This window comes from Lagenorhynchus albirostris, chromosome 9 (assembly GCF_949774975.1).
Source record: "Lagenorhynchus albirostris chromosome 9, mLagAlb1.1, whole genome shotgun sequence".
NCBI lineage: Eukaryota > Metazoa > Chordata > Mammalia > Artiodactyla > Delphinidae > Lagenorhynchus > Lagenorhynchus albirostris.
The window spans coordinates 50347534-50368542 of record NC_083103.1 but is presented as its reverse complement, the minus strand read 5'-3'; the positions used below and the strand labels follow the sequence as shown (position 1 = coordinate 50368542).

The 21009-nt window shown below is 55.2% G+C and overlaps 1 protein-coding gene across 9 annotated transcripts in view; it reads left to right on the top strand.

Annotated features, from left to right (window-relative positions):
* Nucleotides 1-21009, top strand: part of PDE2A (phosphodiesterase 2A) — a 185643-nt gene that overhangs the window by 3660 nt on the left and 160974 nt on the right. For 8 of the 9 annotated variants that reach the window (XM_060159916.1, XM_060159918.1, XM_060159923.1 and 5 more), the window contains exon 1: nucleotides 18675-18831. In XM_060159916.1, coding sequence (XP_060015899.1) covers nucleotides 18712-18831 — 120 coding nt within the window. In that variant the 5' untranslated portion in view covers nucleotides 18675-18711. Of the gene's footprint in view, nucleotides 1-18674; nucleotides 18832-21009 lie in introns of those variants that run through there. The other variant, XM_060159917.1, reaches the window with a different exon arrangement.

The window sequence follows — 21009 nt, the reverse complement described above, 5'->3', positions numbered from 1 at the left end:
TTCTACCAGAGCCTCTGCTTGCTGTGAGACTCCTCCAAGGAACCTGTGAAGTCTGTCATTCTGTGGAACATGGAGACTCGATGCAGAAGAGTCCAGCAGTGGGGTGGAACCAGGGAGGGGCCTCCTCTAGAAGCCTCAATGTCCTTATCTTTGTATCAGATGTCTTTGTAGGTTTCTGTTGTTCTAACATTCAAGGCTTTCCCTAAAATCTCTTCTTGGTCTCCTAGCACTGAGACTTTGCTGGGATTTGGGGGAGTCCTGGAGGCCCAGCTTGGCTCAGTGTGAGGGGGCCAGGGTAGCCCCATAGGGAAGGGGCTGCCCTGGGAAAGAAGGATGAGCTTCCTGTCCATGGGGTAGGGAGGTGAGAGCAGGGGCTGGGCAGCCTGGTTAGGGACGTGGGAGATGAGACTCCTGCCCTAGCAGGGAAGTTGGTGGCAAACTCTCAGAAGTTTGTTAATCTGTAGCTGCCATGGAGGGACCAGAGGACATGCCTCTGCCCATTCTGTAAGAGGAGGTTTGAGCCCCAGAGTGCTCCCCCTGGCGGCCTGGGCAGTGGGAAGGTGTGAGGTTAGACCACCCAGCTGGAAGCAGGGAGATCCCCCTCCTAGGGGGAACTGGAGAAAAATTTGTCTTCCTGGAGATTTGGGATTGGAGGCAGGGGGCTGGATGTGAGGACATTCTGGTGGAGGTAGGAGTGGGATGGGTAGGACTGGCCAACTCTGTAGTGGTTTTGCTGGTTCAGCACTGGCGAGGGAGCAGACAGACAGACACACACACAGCTTCCTTTGTGCTGAGTCGTTGGGGGTCTAGGGTGGGAGGCCCCTGGCTGGGGCCTCAGACATTGGCTCTGGGTGGAGCAGGGATGGAGGCTTCCTGGTGCTGGGGGCTGGGCGGGAATTAGGGTAGCAGAGGAGAGGAGCAGGCAGCCCAGTATTGCATCCTTCCAAAACCAGAGAATTCTAAGTTATCTTTTCTTTTTTTATAAATTTATTTGTTTATTTATTTTTGGCTGCATTGGGTTTTTTTTGCGGTGTGCGGGCTTCTCATTGCGGTGGCTTCTCTTGCTGCAGAGCACGGGCTCTAGGTGCGTAGGCTTCAGTAGTTGTAGCACGTGGGCTCAGTAGTTGTGGCACATGGGCTTAGTTGCTCCGCGGCAAGTGGGATCTTCTCTTACCAGGGCTTGAACCTGTGTCCCCTGCATTGGCAGGCTGATTCTTAACCGCTGTGCCACCAGGGAAGTCCCCAAGTTATCTTAAAACTTCAAGTGGAGTGGGGTTTAGGGGCTAGATGGAGAGAACAGTGTTTACAGAGTGCCCTTTATGCAGTTGTCCCTCGGTATCTGGGTCCCTCTGTGGACACCAAGCTCTGAGAATGCAAAAGTCCCTTATTTAAAATGGCATAGTATTTGCATATAACCTCCATGTACTTTAAATCATCTCTAGATTACTTATAATAACTAATATAATGTAAATGATCTGTAAGTAGTTGTAAATACAATGTAAATGGCAAATTCAAGTTTTGCTTTGTGGACCTTTCTGGAACTTTTTTTTTTTCTCAAATATTTCTGATCCATGGTTGGTTGAATCCATGGACGCAGATTGGAGGGCCAACTGTATGTTCAAATCACCTCCTTCAGTCACCTCAACTAGCCTTCAAGGAGCTAGCCCTATTTTGTAGAGGGGAAACAGATGACACTCAGATGGTTTAAATGAAGGCAGTTTGATGCAGCAACAATTACAGAGGAGGGGTAGGATTAAGGGAACCAACAGGGCATGTGGAGGCACTCAGGACTAGCATCTGAGAGGCCCGAGGAGCAAGGAGAGTGCTCTAGATGCAAGCCGGGTCCCGGATGGGAGCTGCCCTACAGAGCCTGTCAAAGGAGGTGGGGTGGGAGAGGGTGTAAATACCCTGAGCCCTCTCACTTCTCTCTCTGCTTGCCTGCCCTCACTGGCAGAACTGGATTGGAGGCTAGAGGGCAAGGGAGCTTGATGAAGCAGCGTTAGAAGTCATCCTCTGGGGCACAGAGAATGGCAGAAAAGGGTGGAGATTTGGAGGGACAAATGGATGATGGGAAGCTGAAGCCCAGAGAGGGTGCCGACTTGCCCAAGGTCACACAGCCAGTAGGTCTCAGAGCTGGAGCCAGAAGTCAAGCCCTGCCTCTGAATACCCACTTTGTCATGTCCAGTGAGGCCTGGTGGGTGTACCCAGTCGTCTGCTGTTGGGTTGGAACTACTTCCTGCCATGACTGCCCGGCACCCTGTCGGGGCCACACTGGGGCTGCTGCAGAATGTCACTCAGGCCATGGTCAACTTCGGGTTTAGGAAGCTCCAAGTGAAGGGTGAGTTAGAGGGGGCAGTGGGGAGGCTGGTGTGGAGACCCAAGTGAGAGGCAAGAAGGCTGCCATCAGGGGTGGCAGAGGACATGTGAGTTGCATCGACAGGTCAGGGGAGGAGTGACAGCGCCCACCCCCCAGCTCACCTGCTTCAGCTATGGCCCTAGTTCCCCAGTGTCTGCCCACCTATGCAGGGATGTGTGACAACTCTAGATCCCCCTCCAGGGGCATTCCTCCCTGCCTCATCCTCCCTGGGGCTTCCACACTCCAGAGCACCCATCCATGGCACCCATAAGCCACCCCCTCAGACCGTGGCCCCCAAGAGCAAAGCTGTGTCACTGCTGCCTCATCTCTTAATAACACTTATGACCTGTCTACTGCCAAGTCTATTTGAAGTCCTCCCTTTTGAGACCTTCATGCTGGAGTTTGATCTCAGTCCTTTTTGCTGTTCAGAGCTTGGGCCTCGGGCCTCCCTGGGGGATGAGTAAGGGAAGTGGCCCCTCCTGGTGCTGGGGCAGTTAGGGGCCTTGGCCAGCCAGCTCATCCCAGTGCCCGGTGGGGACCCACTTTCAGCCTCTGCTGGACCTCAGGCTGCTGACTCATTATCAGTGGTAATTAGTATCTCCAGTGCAACTTTCCACCCCACTAAGTGCTTGACATTCGTTAGGTGCTATTGTGAACGGCTGCATGCCGGCTTTAGCACCCCTGGCCCAGGCTTCTTCCCAGGGACCAAGTGCCCTGGCCACAAAAACACAGCTCCAGGCATGGGAGAAACAAGCCCAAACAAAGAGAAAAACAGACACAGAAGCCAACATAAAAGAAGCAGACCACAGCCCACAGACATGGAGAGTCCCACAACACAAATATCAATACACACTGAGAAACAGACACAGGATGAGTCTAAAGATCGACCTAGACACAGAAGAAACAGAATGAACCCCAGTACCCTTGTGTATAACCCAGGCATACAGACCGCAGACATGCAACACAGATGCGGATTCAGCACATGCATGGTGCACAACCACAGAAACACTCGTGCTCATCATAAACACAGGATACCCATCAGGTAGCCATATCGAGCTACCTTGGATTCCCCACCTCTTACCTCTGGACTGTTGCATATGCTGTTCCTTTGGCCTGGAACACCCTTCCTCGACACCCCCTCCCTTTATTGGCTAACTCCTGTCATTCAACAGGTCTTGGTGGTCCTTCCATACTCCCCAACCTCAGAGCTCTCCTGTGCCACATAGCATCACTGCTATGTTTTGCAACCAGTCTTTACAAGTTTGGGGATGAAGGCTTTTGACCTGTGCCCGGTGAGATGGTGACTGAGTTCTGAGTGGGCGATTAGGGCCGAGAAACTAGGCAGAGGCAAACTTTGGGGGGAGTGAGTCAGGAATAGCAGTGAGGAGCCCTGGCTACTCAGGGCCTGAGCAGGCATTTAACTCACTGGCTGGCACAGCTGGATGCCCTCTGCCTCATTTTTTTCAGACTCTGTCTGATTTCTTTTGCATTTCTTCCAGGCTTGTTACCTGACCCAGTTCCCTCCTTCCCGAAGGTGGCTCTGCCTCTTGCCACCTCTCCGAACTCACACACGTTCACTTGCCATCTTTGCTTGGGTGTGCTCCCCTCTACTTCTAAGCCTAGTGAAAACCTCATTATTGGAGACCTGGGGTCAGAGGCACGACTTCCGTGCATGGCTTCCTAACCCATGCCACTTAGTGTGGGAAAGGGAGGTGGTAGAGGAGAGTGATTATGAGCCCAAGCCTTCGGGACTGCCTCCTGGTTCAGCTCTCAGCTCCTCCACTTCTTAGCAGCAGGACCTGCGCTTAGTTCTACCACCTTTGTCTCCTCGTCTGTAAAAGGGGGATGATAATAGGGCCCACCTCATTAGGGCTGCTGCGAGGATTAACTGAGACAAAGCTTGTGATGCGCATGGTGCACGGTTCAGCTCCCTCCCTGGGCCGCTTGAGAGCAGGAGGAGAGCTAATGAGATCAAGTCAAGTGCACCCAGGAGGTGCCTATGGAGTCCTTGCTAATTGGAACTGAATGAAACCGACATCTACAGTGTGAGCACCTACTATGCGCCCTCTGTAGCTGGTTCTCTGCACCTCCCTGCCTCAGTTTCTGCATGGCTGCCAATTTTGCACAGCTGTTATGCGATGGGGATCCAGAAGGTGGGGGTGTGACTGCTTTTTAAAATTTTTTTTACATTTATTTTATTGAGGTATAATTTACATACAAGAAAATCACCAATTTAAAGTATATGATTCAATGAGTTTGGGTAAATCTCTACAGTCATATAACCACCATTTCAATCAAGGAAATCATATTTTTATCATCCCCTGAGACTTCCCTTGTGCCCTTTGCAGTCATTCCCCATTGGAGGTGACTCCTTCTAGGGCTGTGAGAGGTGCTGGGGTTTCCTTGAGCTGACAACCTGGGCACAGAGAGGGGACTGTCTCTGTATGCTGGGCACAGAGAGGGGACTGTCTCTGTATGCTGGGAGACACCAAGGAACGGCTTGCCCTTTCTGAGCCTTGGTTCCCGTGGACTGGTAGAGGCCAAGGGGCAAGAGGCCAGGGAAAGGAAGGGATGCTCAGGCCATAGTATCCTGAGGGTAGGCTCTGGGTCTGAGGGCTGGGTCAGCTGGGAGTGGTGGCCTCAGAAATCTACAGAGTGGGTGACAGAGATTAGGGAGTTGGTGTTCCCCAAAACCTGCCCCTGCATGGATCAGGTGTGCCCTGGGGCCCAGGTGGAAATGGCCATATATTGGTCCAGACTGGAGCAGGGGCTTGTCCAACATGATTCCACTTGTGTCCTTATCTCCACCAGGGGCCATAAACTCCCCTGGGGACTAGCAATTCCCCTAAAAGAAGGGGAGCTCTTTTGTTCCCCAGTCCTAGACCCAAATATTAAAGCAATTATGTAACTAGCAATAAATTACTTAAAGTAATGACTCACTCAGCTTAATTAGAGCACGAGAGGGAGGGATTAAAGTATTTTTAGAGCACGCACCTCACTCCCTCCTGTGGAGGGAGACTTCTGTGCAAGGTAGGGGTGGAGAAAGGGCTGGGAGCTCATGGAAGGACCCCAGGTGTCTGCAAGGGGATGAAAGCTGGTCCTCTGCCCCGCTGAGGTCCCAACAAAGAGAGGGCAAGTCAGAGCTGCAGCAGGAGGGATTCAGGTAAGACTCAAGGAACACTTTCCAGTGGTGCTGATTGGAAAACTGGGACAGGTAAACTAGATTATGAACTCTTTGTGGGCAGGGACTATGTCTGTGACCCCTTCTCCACCTAGGAACAGAATAAGAATGAGATTTGGGGTCAGTCAAGCCTCAGTTTGAATCCCACCTTTACTGGATACTAGCTGTGTGGCCTTGGGCAGTTCCTTTATCACCCTAAGCTTCCATTTCCTTCACTGTAAAATGGGCATAATAATATCCACCTTTGTATATATTGTAAGGATCGAATGGGTTAATGTGACGTGTAAAGCAAACCACAGTACTGACTTTACAGAACCAAAATCTCCAGAAGGGCAGGAATTAGGTCTGTTTTGTTTACTATTGTATCCCAAGCTCCATTCACAGGGCCACGCATAGTAGGTGTTCAATAAATGCTTGTTGAGTGAATGCATGTTAGGTTCATTTCCATTCTCCAGCTCCATATGGGTTCCTTGTTTCAAGGTTTTGTGAATAAAGGAACTAGGTGAGAGGAGGGCAGGGGTATCTCACAGGTGGCATCTGGCCTTTCTCTCCCAGGCTGAGAGGAACAGGTGACTTCCAACAGAAAGAACCGGACTTCCAGGGAAAGGCCTGGGAGGGTTCAGGACCATGGACAGCCCCAGCCTCTGTCTTCCGGTTGCCAGGAGAGTTGCTGGGATGAAAGGGTCTACCGTGTGTGCCCTACACAACCCTGACTGGGAGGAGGAGCCAGCAGTCCAGTCTGACTGGGGAGACCAGAACCTTCGCTCACCATCACTGGGAGTTCAGAGGAGGGGGTATGAGTGCTGTGTGGGGCATCCTGAAAGGCTTCCCAGAGGAGGGGATGGAACTGGCTGGAAGGATTTAGGCAGAGAGAACATCCAGGCATCTGCAAAATGCAGTAATAATTCCGACCCTGAAGGTTTTCTGGGAGGATTAAATGAGTTACTTCTTAGGAATGCCTGCTTGGAGAGGGCGCAACATATGGGTTTACTTCCTTCCACCCCGGTGACATGAGGAGGGATGTTCCCCTGCTCTACTGAGGGCAGCAGGGCCTGGACACTGCTCACAAGCCCTGGGGTGGGGACTTCCTATTCCAGCCTTCACTGACCCCCACCTCTGAGGCTGGACTGAGATGGACAAACAGTAGGTGCACAGGACAGACTGGGGAAAGGTCTGGGCTCCTCCTTCCTACCAGGGCATTGGGAGGCTGAGGGAAGGACACAGCTGGATTGGGCCATTAAAGTTTAATCCCTGACCCTCCCCAAGGCCCACAGCCCCAAGGCTCCTGCCCCAAGTGGCCGCTCTGATCAGTTCTGACCAGCTCTCCTCACACCTCACTGGCTTCCCAGGGCCTGGGTGATGAATTACTGATGACAGCATCGCAGCATCACTATGACGACCAGGCATGTTCTTAGCCTCCGGTCAGAATGCAGCGGCAGAGGCCAGAGACCTCTTTGACTCTGGGCCTTTGTACTGGTGTGTGACAGGGGCCAAAGGGGAGTGGGAGATGGGGCAGGACCAGGCATGGGGGCTCCATCTGGAGTGGACTAGAGTTCATTCAGATTGTCAGATCCAAGGGGACCTTGAGGACAGTTGTATCTCTCTGTCCCTCCTTTCTTATCTCTTTCTTTTCATTCCTCCCTCTCTTCCTCCTTCCTTCCTTCCATGTCCCTAGCCCCTTCCCTGTTGGAGGCCCTGAGCTGCCCACCACCTTCACGCCCTGGGAATGAGGCCCAGCCTGACCCTCACCCTTGGGAGCTCAGAGTGAAATGGGGACATAGACATTTCCTGGTCTAGGCTCCAGAGAAGGTGTGTCAGCCACTGGTGGCTCTGTTGGGGGGGTCTGGCTTAGCTCTGCCAGTGGCTGTGTAAAAGGCTTTGCCGAGGGGGTGATACTTCTTCTAGACCTATTGAGCGAGGAGGGGATTTTCCACTGGAGAGACAGAGGTCCAGGGAATTCCCTGGCTGTCCAGTCTTTAGGGCGCAGTGTTTTTACTGCCGGGACCTGGGTTCAATCCCTGGTCGGGGAACTAAGATTCTGCAAGCCAAAAAAAAAAGAGAGACAGACAGACAGACAGAAGTCTGGAGGTGAACTGGTGAACCACAAGGCATGAGTCCAGAGGTGAAACCTAAAGAGGGACGAGAGATTGATAAAAGTCCAGGACAGCCTAAGTGTGGGGTCTGCAGTGGGGAGCACAGGAGGAGTGGAGCCTGGGGAAGGACTGGGAAGAAGTGGACACAGTGAGGAGTTTGCAGTTTGTCCCACAGGGTAAGAGGACCCCCTGAAGAATTTTATTGTTGTTGCTTGTTTAATTTTAGGGATGGGAAAACTGAGGCTCAGAGAGGGAAAGTGACTTGATTAAGCTCGATGAGGTCCTTTGAGACAGACTGAGACTATGGGCTCTGCCAGGGTCCAGCTAGACCCCAGCTAGGACCTCTTGCCCCAGACTTGCTGGCCAGAATTTTTCCAGGTAACCGCTACCTCCAGTGGGTGGGGAGGGCCCATGGGTGACTTTACCCTCAGTTTTAATGAAATTTGCATAGGCAAGGGCTGTGCTTATGGCCCTTCCTGCCTTGGAAGGATTGGGTGTGGGTGGGAAGTTAGTCGGGGAGGGCATCCAGGGAAGGACCTGGGGAAGTCAGGGGCTTGGCTAAGGTCAGCAAGAGATTAGGGTCAGAAATTGAATCAAACTTGGGTCTTTGGGCTGCCAGCCCCGACACAGTGCCACATCCCCTTACTCCACACCCTCAGGGATCCTTGACTGAACTGGGCACTGGTCCAAGAGGTAAGGGCATCTCTGAGCTCCTCACATTCTCCCCAGGGCTCTCCCCGGCCCTCGTGTCTGATATTGGGCCTGCTGAGGCTGGAACTTATCTGGGCAGAGAGAGACATTTGGCCCCATTGTTCTGATGAAGAAATTGAGGTCCCAAGATAATCACTCAGTAACGGGTCAGCTGGGCCCGGCTGCCTGGCCCTTGGCTCGTCTACACGTCCCCTACCTGAAGCTGTCCCTTGCTTCTCTCCGTCCCGCTGTGCAGCATTGCTGGGCCTGCCAGCTTTGATGGATGGCCCCGTGGCTCAGTCTCCCTCCCATTCCTTTCCGGATGCTGGGCCGTTAGCCTCCTAATCACCAGTCCTACCTGGTGGCCGCCAAGCCATCCATCTCTCCTACACAGCCTCTCCCAGCACAGGTGGGTTTTTTGGGGTGCAGCAGTTCTCCCTTCTCTGTGACTGAGCTGAAAGTGTGGCTGCGGACCCTACTCTAGGGGAGTCAAGGGTTAGGGAGCAGTTTACGCCCCCTTGCTAGAGGGCCAGAAATCCCCCCTGGACCTTCCAAGGGAACTTACACATGCATACATGTGTATGCATGCTCATAACGCTCACAGTAACAGTATTGAAAGCTTTCATGTATCAAAAACTACTGTATGCGAAGCATTGTGCCAGAGCTCTGCATGTATAATCTGAGTGCTATTGGTAACCCCACTGTACAGATCAGGAGACTGAGGCTCAGAGAGGTTAAGTAACTTGCACAGGGTCACATATCCAGAAGATGGAGGAACTGGGATTTGAACCCAGGTCGCATGGCTCACTTTTGCATTCGCAACTCCTCTCTTCTACTGACTTAGCACATGCACACACCAGCCTCCATGTTGGCCCCTACCTGGGCCAGGTTCCTGAGGAATAGGGAGAGTGCTGGGCTGAGGAAGGGATGAGGGGAGTCGCTGCTTATTGTCCAAAGGCGGCCCCCAGACTCTCACCCTGACAGTGACACTGATCAGCCTGGGAGGCTGCATGGAGGAGGCAGCCTCCAGGCAGTAGGAAGAGGTTGAGAGGCAGTCGATCGATCGTCCCTGCAGCGCTGCCTTCCAGGAACTTAGGCCCAGGGGAGTGTGGCACCGTGGGTCAATCATCCGGGCTGTGGCCCAGATTCAGCGTGCGGGGTGTGTGTATGTGGAGTGAGGCTGGTGTGGGTCCCCTGCCCGCCCCTCCCCCTGCTTTCCCTTTCCCCTCCCTCTCACCTTCAGCCTGCTGACCCTACACCTTCCCCTTGCTCTCCCCACTGCCCCCCACCGTGGGCCCTGCAGCTGAGAATGAAACTACCAGTTCCCAGACACCTGTGTGTACCTATTGCTGTGGGGTTACCCTGCCCCAGAGGCTGATCCTGGGGTGGGTGCTGTGAGGTCGGGGGAGGGCAGGCAGGGAGGCCAGGGGTCAGGAGCTGCAGGAGGTGGAGGCGAGCCTTCAGAGACCTCAAGGGACAATTTAATGAGATAATGAATGTAGAGTGCTTCTTATCACCAGGGCATGCAGTAGGCGCTTAGTCTTTGCTGGTTCCTCCCTCAGGAGTCTGGAGAGAGTGAGGCTGATGGGGGCAGGTGGGGCGCCTCTGAGGGCACACGAGCTCCCAGAGTAGCTGCCAGGTGCCACTGACAGTGTTAACAATCACAGGAAAAATTAGCTCTGAGGGAGAGAGAGATTAGTACCTGACAGGTGACAGAGTCTAGCCGAGCACTATCATCTTTCTGACATGGGGAGGGGGACAGCTGGTGCTGGGAGGAGTGGTGGCCAGAGCAGGGCTTGGGACCCTCCCCACATTCCTACTGGGAAGTACCCCTGAACAGGCCTAGATAGCGCCCCCTTCCTGGAGCAGCTGCTTCCACCCTGGCAGAGGGGCTTCCGCCAGGCCCTCCAACTTTCACTGACCCCGGGAGACCTGGGTTCAAGTCTTGGTTCAGGCACCTGCTGGCTGGTAGTGGTTAGGGCAGTCGCTTTCCTGTCTTCTCATTTGTAACAGGTTACAGTGAGGATTAAATGACATGTTCCCTGTCCAGTTGCAGCCATTTCCCTGCCCCCAAGGGGTCATGCCCTTCTGAGTTCCCCAGAGCCTGTCTTCCCTAGTTGCAGCCCTGAGAGGGAGAGCTGTGAGCCATCTCTCCACTGGATGCTGTCCGCTCCATCCTTGGGTCCCCACTGCCCTGACACAGGGCCTGTTGTTGAGGAAGAAGGAAGTAAAGGGGGTTCCATATTAGGCTCTGTCGTCTTCTCAGTCACTCTGGTAGGGGGGCGAGTGTGCCTGTCTGTACTGATGGTGCCTCCACAGGTAACGAAGGCCTAGTCTGACTCGGATGGGGGTGGAGAGTGCGCTCTGGACTGGGATTCCCAAGGCCTGACTTTCTGCTGTTCCAGATACTGCCTCACTGTACGAGCTTGCACAAGACCTGTCCCTGGGGAGCAAGAGACACATGGAACCTTTCTGACCAGCCTCTTTTCTGAGCGTCTGTTCCTAGATGATTCTGTGTTCTGGGGGAGAGGCAGTGTGGTGGGCTGGTGGCACAAGGCTGGTGACGCCCATGCCGCAGATGGGCAGACCCAGGAGGAGGGGCTCAGGACTGGGGCCAGCCCAGGGCTCTGTGCTCTCGGTACCCTTGTCCTCGTACTGCCCCTGCCGCTGCCTGCTCTGCCTTCCAGTCCACGTTGTGTTACCCCTCCTGCCCCTCCATTTCTGGTCCTCTCTTACTTTGTTATCTGTCTCTATTGCCTCCTGCCTCAGGCTTATCTCCTCCTGTCACACGTCCATCCATCTCTGTCATTCCCCTGCGGCTTCCTCCCTCTCCCTCCCCAGGAGTTGGGCTTGTCTGAGAGTCAGTCCCTCTCTGCCGCTTGTCTGTCTCAGTGGTCTCTGAGCCTCAGCTCTTGTCTTCTTCCACCTTCCTGAATCTCCCTCTCTCTGATGGTGTCTCTGCCTTTCACTGTCTCTGAACCCCCTTAGTCTATCTCTGTAAGTCTCTCTCTGCCCTTATCTCTGGGTCTCTGTCTCTCAGAACCTGCCTGGTCCTGCCCCCTCTGCCTCCCTTCCTCCCCTTGCCAGCCCAGCCAGGGCAGTGGGTCCAGCCTTCCATCCAGGAGAGCGGAGTGGTCCACCCTCCCTCTTTCTTGCTGGCAGCCTCGGAAGTCCCTGACAATTGCCCTCTGCCCTGCACCACGCGGGGCCTCGTTGCTAGGTCTTGGGCTGGCAGCACCTGGCTTCCATAGCGACGGGTGCCTAGAAACAAAAGTCTCCCGGTCCCACACGGAGTCTTTGCGGATTGAGCTCCTTTTGATCAATCAGGACAGGAAACGTGGCCCACTCTGGGCTGCCTCCAGCTTGGAAAGGCGTGAAGAGGAGACCACGGTCTCTGCCTTCTGGAGCTTGGGGGGCTGCTGGGGTGGGAGGAGCTGCTCCAGTGTGGCCCTGAAGCCAAAGAGGGAGCCCCCTCCCACGGGGCTCTTCTCAGGAGTTGGCCTGCTACTGGGAGGCGTGGGTTTGCAAGGGACCGGGTTTGGATCGCTGTTCTCCTGTTTCTAGCTGTGAGACTTTAGACAAATGACCTCATGTCCCGGGACCTCAGTTTTATGAACTGTAAAGTTGGGCTAATAATATCATGAGAATTAAATAAGAGAATCACCCGGGTGGCCCTGGCACTCAGTAGGTAGTCCCTGACGGCATTGCCCTCCCTGCCCGTTTAAAGTTGTCTAAGATTTAATTAGCAGAGAGGAGAGCAATGGAACCCTAGGCCTGGACAGTAGTATGAGCAAAAGGTGGAGGGTGGAAGGCAAGTGCAGGGCTCACAGGGGCCCTCACTTCACCGGGTATTCACAGAGACGCAGCCCACACACCATCAGGCTCTGAGGGCTGTGGAAACCCTGGAGCTAGAGTCCTGGAGTCCCGGCACTACAGGCAGTTAGAATAATAAAATGTTAGAATCTTGGGCTCCTCCATTCTCAGGACTCCAGGCTCTTGCATTCATAGAATGTACAAAGCACAGACTCTTCTAATAATGGGATTTATAATAGAGGCTCTGATTTTCTTAGATCACAAAGCTCTGGGAGTTCTTGGAAACTGGAAGCCACAGACTGGGGCTCCCTCTATGACAGTGTCTGAGCTGGCAGGGAGTTTTCAGAGCATGGAGCCTCGGGTCCCTGTTGCTTAGAATTTCTTGTGCCTTGGCATTCCTCATGGGCTCAGCGCTGAGCAGTCCTGGGGTGTGTGTGTGTGTGTGTGTGTGTGTGTGTGTGTGTGTGTGTGTGTGTGTGTGTGTGTGTGTGTGTGTGTGTGTGTGTGTGTGTGTGTGTGTGTGTGTGTGTGTGTGTGTGTGTGTGCGCGCGCGCGCGCGCATGTGCGCACGCATGGGGGACTGGGGTCAGTGACCAACTGCAGCCCGAGGCACCTCTGGAGCAGGGCCAGCCCAGGAATAGCTGGTGAAGGAAAGCTGGGCAGCTTGTGGGCTGCAGCTGTCCAGGCAGGGCTGGGTGGGATTCTGGCAGCCACCGTTGGCTGAGGACCTAATCGCCTTCATCCACCCAGCCTGCCCAACAGGGCTCAGGAGGAGACATCTCCGTGGGACACTTGAGGGCTGGGGTTAGAGCAGTCCTGCAAGGTCCTGCGGACTGGAGGGCAAGAGGCCCCGGTGAGGGGAGGAGATGGGGTGTGGGGGGGCTTGAGGGATGAGAGAAAGAGTGCGCTCAGTGAGGGGACGGGGCTCAGTGGCGCCTGCTGAAGGGTTTCTCAGCGCTGCACTCTCTGCACTGCCCCAGACTGCTGGGGATAGTGGTTGGTGTTGCGGAAGCCTGAGCACCTTGAATCTACTTGCCTGCAGAAGCCTGGGGCGGGCTGAGAGCCAAGAGCTCCTTCTCCCACCTCTGCCCAAAGCTGGGAAGGCTGGTGGAGCTGTTGGGAAAGCTGGGATCTGCTGCTCCTTTTGCTCAACTTCCTTCCCATTCCCCATGGGAATCATGGCTCGGGATGATCAGGATTTGACAGGACGGTGCTGTGGGAGGAGTTGGCACCAGGCAGAGCCAGCTCCCACGGGAGGGGGTTGGCTGCAAAGAAAGTGAGCTCCCTGTCCCTGAGAGTGTGCAAGCAGAGGCTGGATTGCCAGTCAGGGTGACTTCAGCAAGGGGCTCAGATGGGGGAAGGTGGTCAGGAGGCCTCTTCTCTGGGAAAAGTGGGCTTTGTGTGATTGGCCAAGGTGGCCGCCCCTTCTCGACATCCCTGTGTCTCGTTTAGGGGGTCACCATCTGCCCCCCCGTCCCCCACTCCTGCTGTGTGTGCCTGGCCCCGTGCTGGATATGCTGCATACGGACACATGGAGCTGAATCAGACCCAGTCTCTTTTGGGTCTGATGGGAGAGGCACCTAGGGAAACAAATACAGTTGGGCAGGTCCTCCATAAGGAGGCAGATCAGGTTGGAAGGAGGGTTCTACCACCGATTCCTATAGTCCACAGATGTCTTCTGGAGCAATTCCTCTGGGTCAAGCCTTGTTCTAGGTGCTGGGGCCACAGCAATGAGCAAAACGGGAAAAGAGTCCAGTCCCCTGGAGCTGACAGCATAGTGGGGAGGTCGAGTGCCTGGTAAAAGTACAGAAGTGCTGCTGGAGGATTGGTGAGCAGTGAGGGGTGTGGCCAGAAGGCAGAGTGTGGGGCCTGAAAGGATGGTTTGGAGGCGGGGTTAAGGACCAAGAAGGCCAGGACTGGAGCTCCAACTTTATCCTGCGGGCAGTGGGGACCCGTGTGGGTATGGGTGAGGCAGGGTCAGACTTGAGTGAAGAAAAGATTACTCCATCAGGTATGGGCATCGGGGAGAAGGAGACACAGTGGTCCCTGAAGGAGGTACTAGGGCAGGTGCGCCCACCAGTGTTCTATGTGCAGGAGCTCTGTGAGCAGGCGTATAGAGATGTGAGTCTGTGTGTAGGAGTATGTGTGTGTGTGTAGGAGTGATGGGAGTGTGTGTGTGTATCTACGGAAAGACAGTGAGTGTCTGGATGATTGTGTGTGGCCTGCAGCAGCCTTGTGTGACAGAAGGCTCTTGGGGTTTGCAGAGGATAAGGAGCAGATGCCAAGGTGTGCCAAGGCCTGAGTCCCCTGGACCTCAGCCCCGATGTGAGCTGGCAGGTCCTGGACTAGTCCTGGACTAGAATCCTCCGGGCTGCCTTTCCCCGCTAGGGTCGTGCAGCTGGCCATCTGCTGCAGACAAGATAAATGTGTATGCAAATAACATGGAAGTGGACGAGACCTGTGGTTGACCCACCCCTCTCCCCTCATCCCTTGAGCCTGAGCTCACTCAGCCTGTGCTCTTTCCCGGTTAGAGCTGCTGCGGGGGCTCTGGGAGCAGGCCCTGCCCACTCAGAGCCCAAATCCACATTGTCCCCAACACCTGCCTGCAGCCAGATCCTTTCTCTGTAAGGGCCACTGCCACATCTGGAGCCAATGCCAGCGGACACACAGAGCTGACTGGGGCTAGTGGCCGTTAGCAGCACCTCTGTTAGTTGTGAATTTGAGTACATGCAGACTCACACATCCGCATCTATGTGCCATACTTGGACTCTTGTGCACACACACAATTGTATACACATACTTACATGTGTGCATACGCACTCACACCTGGGCACACATACTGTCTGCACACACACACACATGCACATTCCTGTAGATACGCACACATCTGTGTACACACGCACAAGCTCAGCTGTACAATGAAAGCATCACACATCCTTACAAAGATACAAACTTACAAAACTGTACTCCGCCTTCACCCACATCATGGTCACAGACCTGCATGCGGGACCTTACACACATGCACACACCAGGGCTAACTAACGGTGCCTCACAACTGTGCCCTCTCCGGGGCTGTGCCCACTGCGGATGGGCTCTAGCTGGACACAGAACCCGCAGAGATGTCAGCTTCCTCCTGGGCCCTTCTTGGACTGTCCCCGGGCAGGGCCCCTCGGATGGTGGAACCCTCTTTTAGTCCATGGGCTCCACCTCAAGTCATGGAGAGACTGAGCCACACACACTGCCTCCTGAGGAGCCCCCACGTCGGGATCTGGCCCTCGCTCACAGTCCTTGGGCCTGGCATGCCCGGGCAGGCCTGCCTGCCCCAGAGAGCTGCCTTCTGCCCCGCTAGGCCTACCTGGACCCTGCCTTCCTCCACCCGAGCCGCTTGAGTTCTCAAAGAGAACCAGGCCAACCTTCACAGGGCCAGAGCCTTGCATGGGGCCACCCAGCATGTCAGGGCAGGGCTCAGGTTTGAACCTGGGCTTCTGGGAGTCTGACCAAGGCTAGCAGCAAGAGGATAGATGCGTGTCAGGCACGCAGACAGGCTCCTGGAAGCAGGACACATGGTCATGGAGGATGGGAGCAGATTTGGGGTCTTTGGAGGGCCTGCTGGTGTCACACTCTTACATGGAGAGATGACGAGCATGAAAGTCTGCTCACCAGCCCTGGGTGAGGAAGTGCTTTGTAAGCGCAGTGGTCCAGAGAGGGGTCACTGTTAGGAACGAGGAAGGGCTGGTTCTTGGACAGGGCCTGAGGTTGAATGGCCCAGTAGCCAGGTTGACAGGCTGTCAGCTGAGTCACCTTTTCCTAAAATACCGAGTCTGAGGTAGCTGGGCCACTGGACAGCTTAATGTGACCTGTAAGGTGGGGAGATGAAAAGAGGCGGCTGTGGAGCTGAGCCAGGTACCCCTGAAGCTGGGCTTCCTCATGGCAAAGGCAGGCCGAGGGTTCAGGGGCTGGGAGTGTAGGACCCTGAGTGCATTCTTGGGGACAAAAGGAGAGGTGGGAAAATTAGTTTTTCTCACATGCCTTTCCTCAAGAGGCAGAGAATGAATATAAAGCACAGATTGGAGCCAGATGGCCTGGGTTTGAATTTTGGCTCTACTACTTATTAGTTGTGTGACTGTGGGCAAGTTACTTAGTCTCTCTGTGCCTCAGTTTTCCTTATCTGTAAAATGTGGCTAATAATGGGTCCAACCTTATAGTGTTGTTGAGAAGATGAACTGTGAGTCACAGAGTAAGTGCTCAGCAAATGTTAAAGCCCAAGAGATGCTGGCTGTGCCAGGCCAGGGTTGGCCCTTGACTGTGAGGTCTGAGATGGCCTCTTCTGAAGAACAAACGCCTCTGGCGAGTGGCTGTAACAGATGCCTCCTGGATGCCTTTGTCCCACCCACATATCCGGAGCCCAAGACTGAGCTGATGACAGATGCTCAGGATTTACCAAGAGATTTGTGCACTGGCCTCAGACTTATAATAGCCCTTACATTGGTCACTCCCTTTACAGAGCAAGAAACTGAGGCCATAAAAAGAGAAGGGAGGCCTTTTTCTGGGCCAGAACCTTTACATATCTTAGCCCATGTAATGTTTTCTACAGTGTTAGTAAGTAGGACAAATTGCCCCCAATTTGAAGATGCAGTAAAATAAGATGCAGTGAAATTGCCCCCAGACATGACGCTTAGGAAAGATGCAAGAAGGGGGACCCAGAGGGCTGAGGTAGCATCCAGGGAAGGCCTCCTGGAGGAGGTGGGCCTCCGACTGGCCCCTGAAAGGTAAGCAGGCTGATAGGATCTAGAGGACATTAGGGTTGGGGTGGCTGGGTAAAAGCCTGAAGGTGAGAATGAGTCAGTCACGCATCTGAGTAGAGCGGGAAGTATAAATTTAAGGAACGGTGGCAAGAGGGTCAAAGCTGAAAAAACAAGCTGGGGCTAAGTCATAGAGGGTCTGCCGTGTCAGGCTGAGGGTTGGGACTTTATTGTGCTGATGGTAGGGAGTCACTAAAGGTGTGTGAGCAGGGGAAGAGGCATTGTTCAGAGTTGGCCCTCAGAAAGAGAGGTGGGAGAACTCTTGGCATGGAGGGCTTCCCCCTGAGCTGTGACACAGCTAGGGCTCTGCCCAGCCTGTGTGCCAGGTGCCTGGACTGTGTCCAGGACTGGGCTCAATGACTCAACCTTGAGGAAATCACTCCCCAGGGAGAAAGGGCCCAGATGAATCAGCCCAGTGAGGTGGGGAGCTGGGAAGCTGGAGGGTCACTGAGTCACCCTCTAAGAGGGGTGGTGGGTGAGGGTTAAGGGGAGAATTGCAGAGAGAGGGGACCGTAGTACATGGGAAGGATTCAGGTCAGACCACAGCGAGGGCTGTCAGGGGACTCTGGCTGCCTTCGCACCATTGTGGGGTTGATTCTCCTGGCAGTCTTGTGAAAGAGATGGGAAGACGAAAGCCCAGAAACCAACTGGGGAGGGGATCTGACCAAGGTCATAAAGTAAGTAGCTAGCCGGCAATGGCCAGGAGACACCCAAGAGCACCCTCCAGTCCAGACACGTCCCACCGCCCCAGCCGACCTCATGCCAAGCGGAGGCTAGGAACCGGTTGGGTCCAGGCAGGGAGCTGGCCCGGGTGACCCCTTTCCCCTCCGACACCCGCCCCTCCCGCGCAGATGGCAAATCGGGCCGGGCTGAGCCGCCGCGCTGGGACAGCAGGGGGCGCAGGAGCGTCACGGCTGCAGCGGGCGCCTGAGCACAGAGGCCGCTCTGCGGTGAATTGCGCTTCGGCTCGCAAGTCCCACCGCGGAACTGTGGACTGTGTGGCCCTGGGGCCTGCACCCTCTCTGGCTTGCGGGGACGCCAACGCAGACCTGCCTGCCCAGTGCTGGGGGCCCAGTGCCCCTACCCACAACTTGGGAATGGTGCGCCTGTGTGTGCGCTCGCGTGTCAGTGCGCACGTGTCTCCCTCCCAGATTTGCTACTGCTTCCAGGGCCTGTCAGACTCGGAGCGACCTCTGAAATTTCCCCTGATTTCCTCCCTTTTTCCTGGAAGAAGAGCAAGCCCAGGGCTCCTTGTTCGTGCCAGCGGTCCCTTCCCCTCTATCTATCTCCCCCTCCGGACCGCCCCCCCCCGCCCCCTCACTGCGCTGGTCTCTGCCGTGGGACTGTAGCCTGGCTCCAGGACTTTATTAAGTAAGTGGTGGGGGGAGAGGATGTGATCAGGAGAGAGGCTCAGAGAGGCGACCCCTGAGAGGTAGTGAAAGGAGTGGCGAAGGGGCAAGAGAAGGGAGCGAAGGCTGAGAGCAGGCTATCAGGCGGGGGATCCTAATAGCGCACAAGCTGGAAGAATCTTGAGAGCAGAGAGATAAGGGAAGTGAGAGCTGGTGGGGGGCTCTGGTGGGGGTGGGAAGATTGGACGAGCTAAGAGGTGCTGTCCGCGGTTGCGGAAGGTGGGCGGGGCCGGGGCGGTCGGGGGGCGGGAAGTGGGCGGTTCGGGGCGGGGCCAGGGCGGACACTCGCGCGGATCAGGCGAAGCCGTCGCGGACGCCCTGGCCAAGCGCAGCGGCCAGGCCGGCGGGCGGGCGGGCGGCTGCGAGCATGGTCCTGGTGCTGCACCACATCCTCATCGCTGTTGTCCAATTCCTCAGGCGGGGCCAGCAGGTCTTCCTCAAGCCGGACGAACCGCCGCCGCCGCAGCCATGCGCCGACAGCCTGCAGGTAGGGCCCCCCGCCCCTCCCGGCTCTGGGCACGAGGGGAACGGGGTGTTGGGTGAGCGCCAGGCCGGGTTCTCCGCGGAGCGTGCTGTCGCCGGTCCCATGGTCTACCCCGTCCCTGAACCCTTCTAGGGTGGGGACCCCAGGGTGGGGACCCCTCCCCAGCTGAAAATCCCACTTCTGTGCTGGGACTGCAGCCCGTACCCTAGAGACATTGAGTCCTTAGCTCACAGTTCAAAACCTCACGCCAGACTCTGAACCCTTTTCAGATCTGGGACTCCACCCCCAAGCACTGAACTCCCAATCCACAATGGGACCCCTGTCCACACCCAAGAGTTCTGTTTGAGCCTGGAACCCCCTGCCTCCCAGATTAGTGGAGGACCCCTGCCCATAGCCCTGGACCCCCAATATATTTATCAACTCCAGGCCCACCCAGAACACCTGAACCCCCGAGTCTCAACCAGGACCCCCCCTCAGAGCTGGGGCCTCATCTCAAGCCCCTGAACCCCGACTCCACAGACTCATCTATGCCCTCACCCAGATTCCCACTCAAACACCTGGACTTCAGTCCTCACACCAGACCCCACCCAGGGTCCAAATGCCTCTTTCCATTACAGTTTGTCTCTCCTTCTCTGCAGGATCCCCCTCCCACCCTCTTCCTGCTTTCCCTCCTCCCTCCTGTATAGAAGATCCTAGCCTTTTCCTGCTTGTCTCACCCTCTCCTCTTGTCTCTCTCTGGGTATGGTGGCCCCCGTTTCTCCTCTGAGTCTTTCTGGGCATCTTCTCCCTCTGCCCCTCTATTTCTTTCTTGTTTGGTCTCTTTTGCCTACGTGCCCCCCTCTCTCAGTCTGCCCATCACCCCCCCAGTTTCTCTAGGTTTCTGTTTTTGTTCTAGGGCTTTTCCCTGTGGTCATTCTTCCCCTTATATCAGCCTCTACTTTGGGGTGGTGAGGGGACAGGCTCAGAATGCCCCGCCGGTGTCCCCAGGACCTCTTCCCCCTCCCCTGTTGTCAGGCATGGCATGGTGTGGGTGCTGGTGGAAGGGGCTAAACATGGAGCAAGCAGCCCTTGGGTGGTACCGAGGGATTTAAGGTGGGTGGGGATTGTGCAGTGGGGCACTGGGGTTCATAACTTATAAACCCCCTCATCCCTGCTGAACTGGACTTGGGAAGCCGGGGGCTTGGGATGAGGGAGGGGAGGAAAAGCCTGCAACCTGGTGTCAGTCACCTGTGGTAGGAGGTGTCCAGGGCTGGGCGAGTCTGGGTGGTATGTGTTTGAGTAGGAAGAGCTGGGTTGTGTGTGTTGGGTGTGCCTTGTGTGTGATCATGTGTGTTGTGTCATGTAGTATTGTGTGTGTCATCAGCGGTGGGCCTATTGGGGGGATCTGTGGGAGCTTATGCTGAGTGTGAGGACTGTGAGTGTAATGGCGTTGCATGGCGTGTGCAGCTAGGGAGGCCGAGTTGTGAGTGTGGAGTGGTAGGTGTATGTATGACTGTTGTGTGTGTGGGGAACTTATGTGTACATGACTGTGTGTCATCGTGGGGTGGAGTAGTTGTAGGGGCAGCTTACATGGGGGATTGTGTGTGTATTTGTGTGTGTTATGGACTGTTGTGTGTAACCAGGAAGAGCCGCTGGAGGGGTCTGATGAAAGGTTTCATTGGATGTCTTGGTAGAGGGGAGTGGGGGTGGGAGAGCTGTGTCTGAGTGGGTTTGCAGCCTAGGTGACTGGCTTCGAGTCACCGAGTTACATCCTGGAGTTGCTCGGGAAATATATTGGGACCTGTGTGTTGGTGTTTGAGTGTCATGTGTCTGTGTGATGACTGTTTGTACAGCTCTGGGTAGGAAAGTGTGCAGCAGCCAGGGTCCAGGGGGCCAAGGCAAGAACTTGTTGACTGTGTGTGTGTGTGTGTGTGTGTGTGCGCGCGCGCGCGCATGCCCAAGTACATGTGGGGAGGAGGCAGTGTGCAGGCAGGACTGTCTGTGCTAAGGAGCTGTGTGTGCCTGCAAACATTTGACATTTTGGTGTGACATTAGGTGTGCACATTATCTATGCAGGGTGTGTCTCTATGTCTAGGTGATGTGTGTGTATTGAATTTAATTGGAACTGTGTGTCTGTGCTTGGCGAGGTGAGTGTTGGGTGTGTGAGGTGCGCGTGGGAGGTTGAGTGTGAGTGTGGCGTGA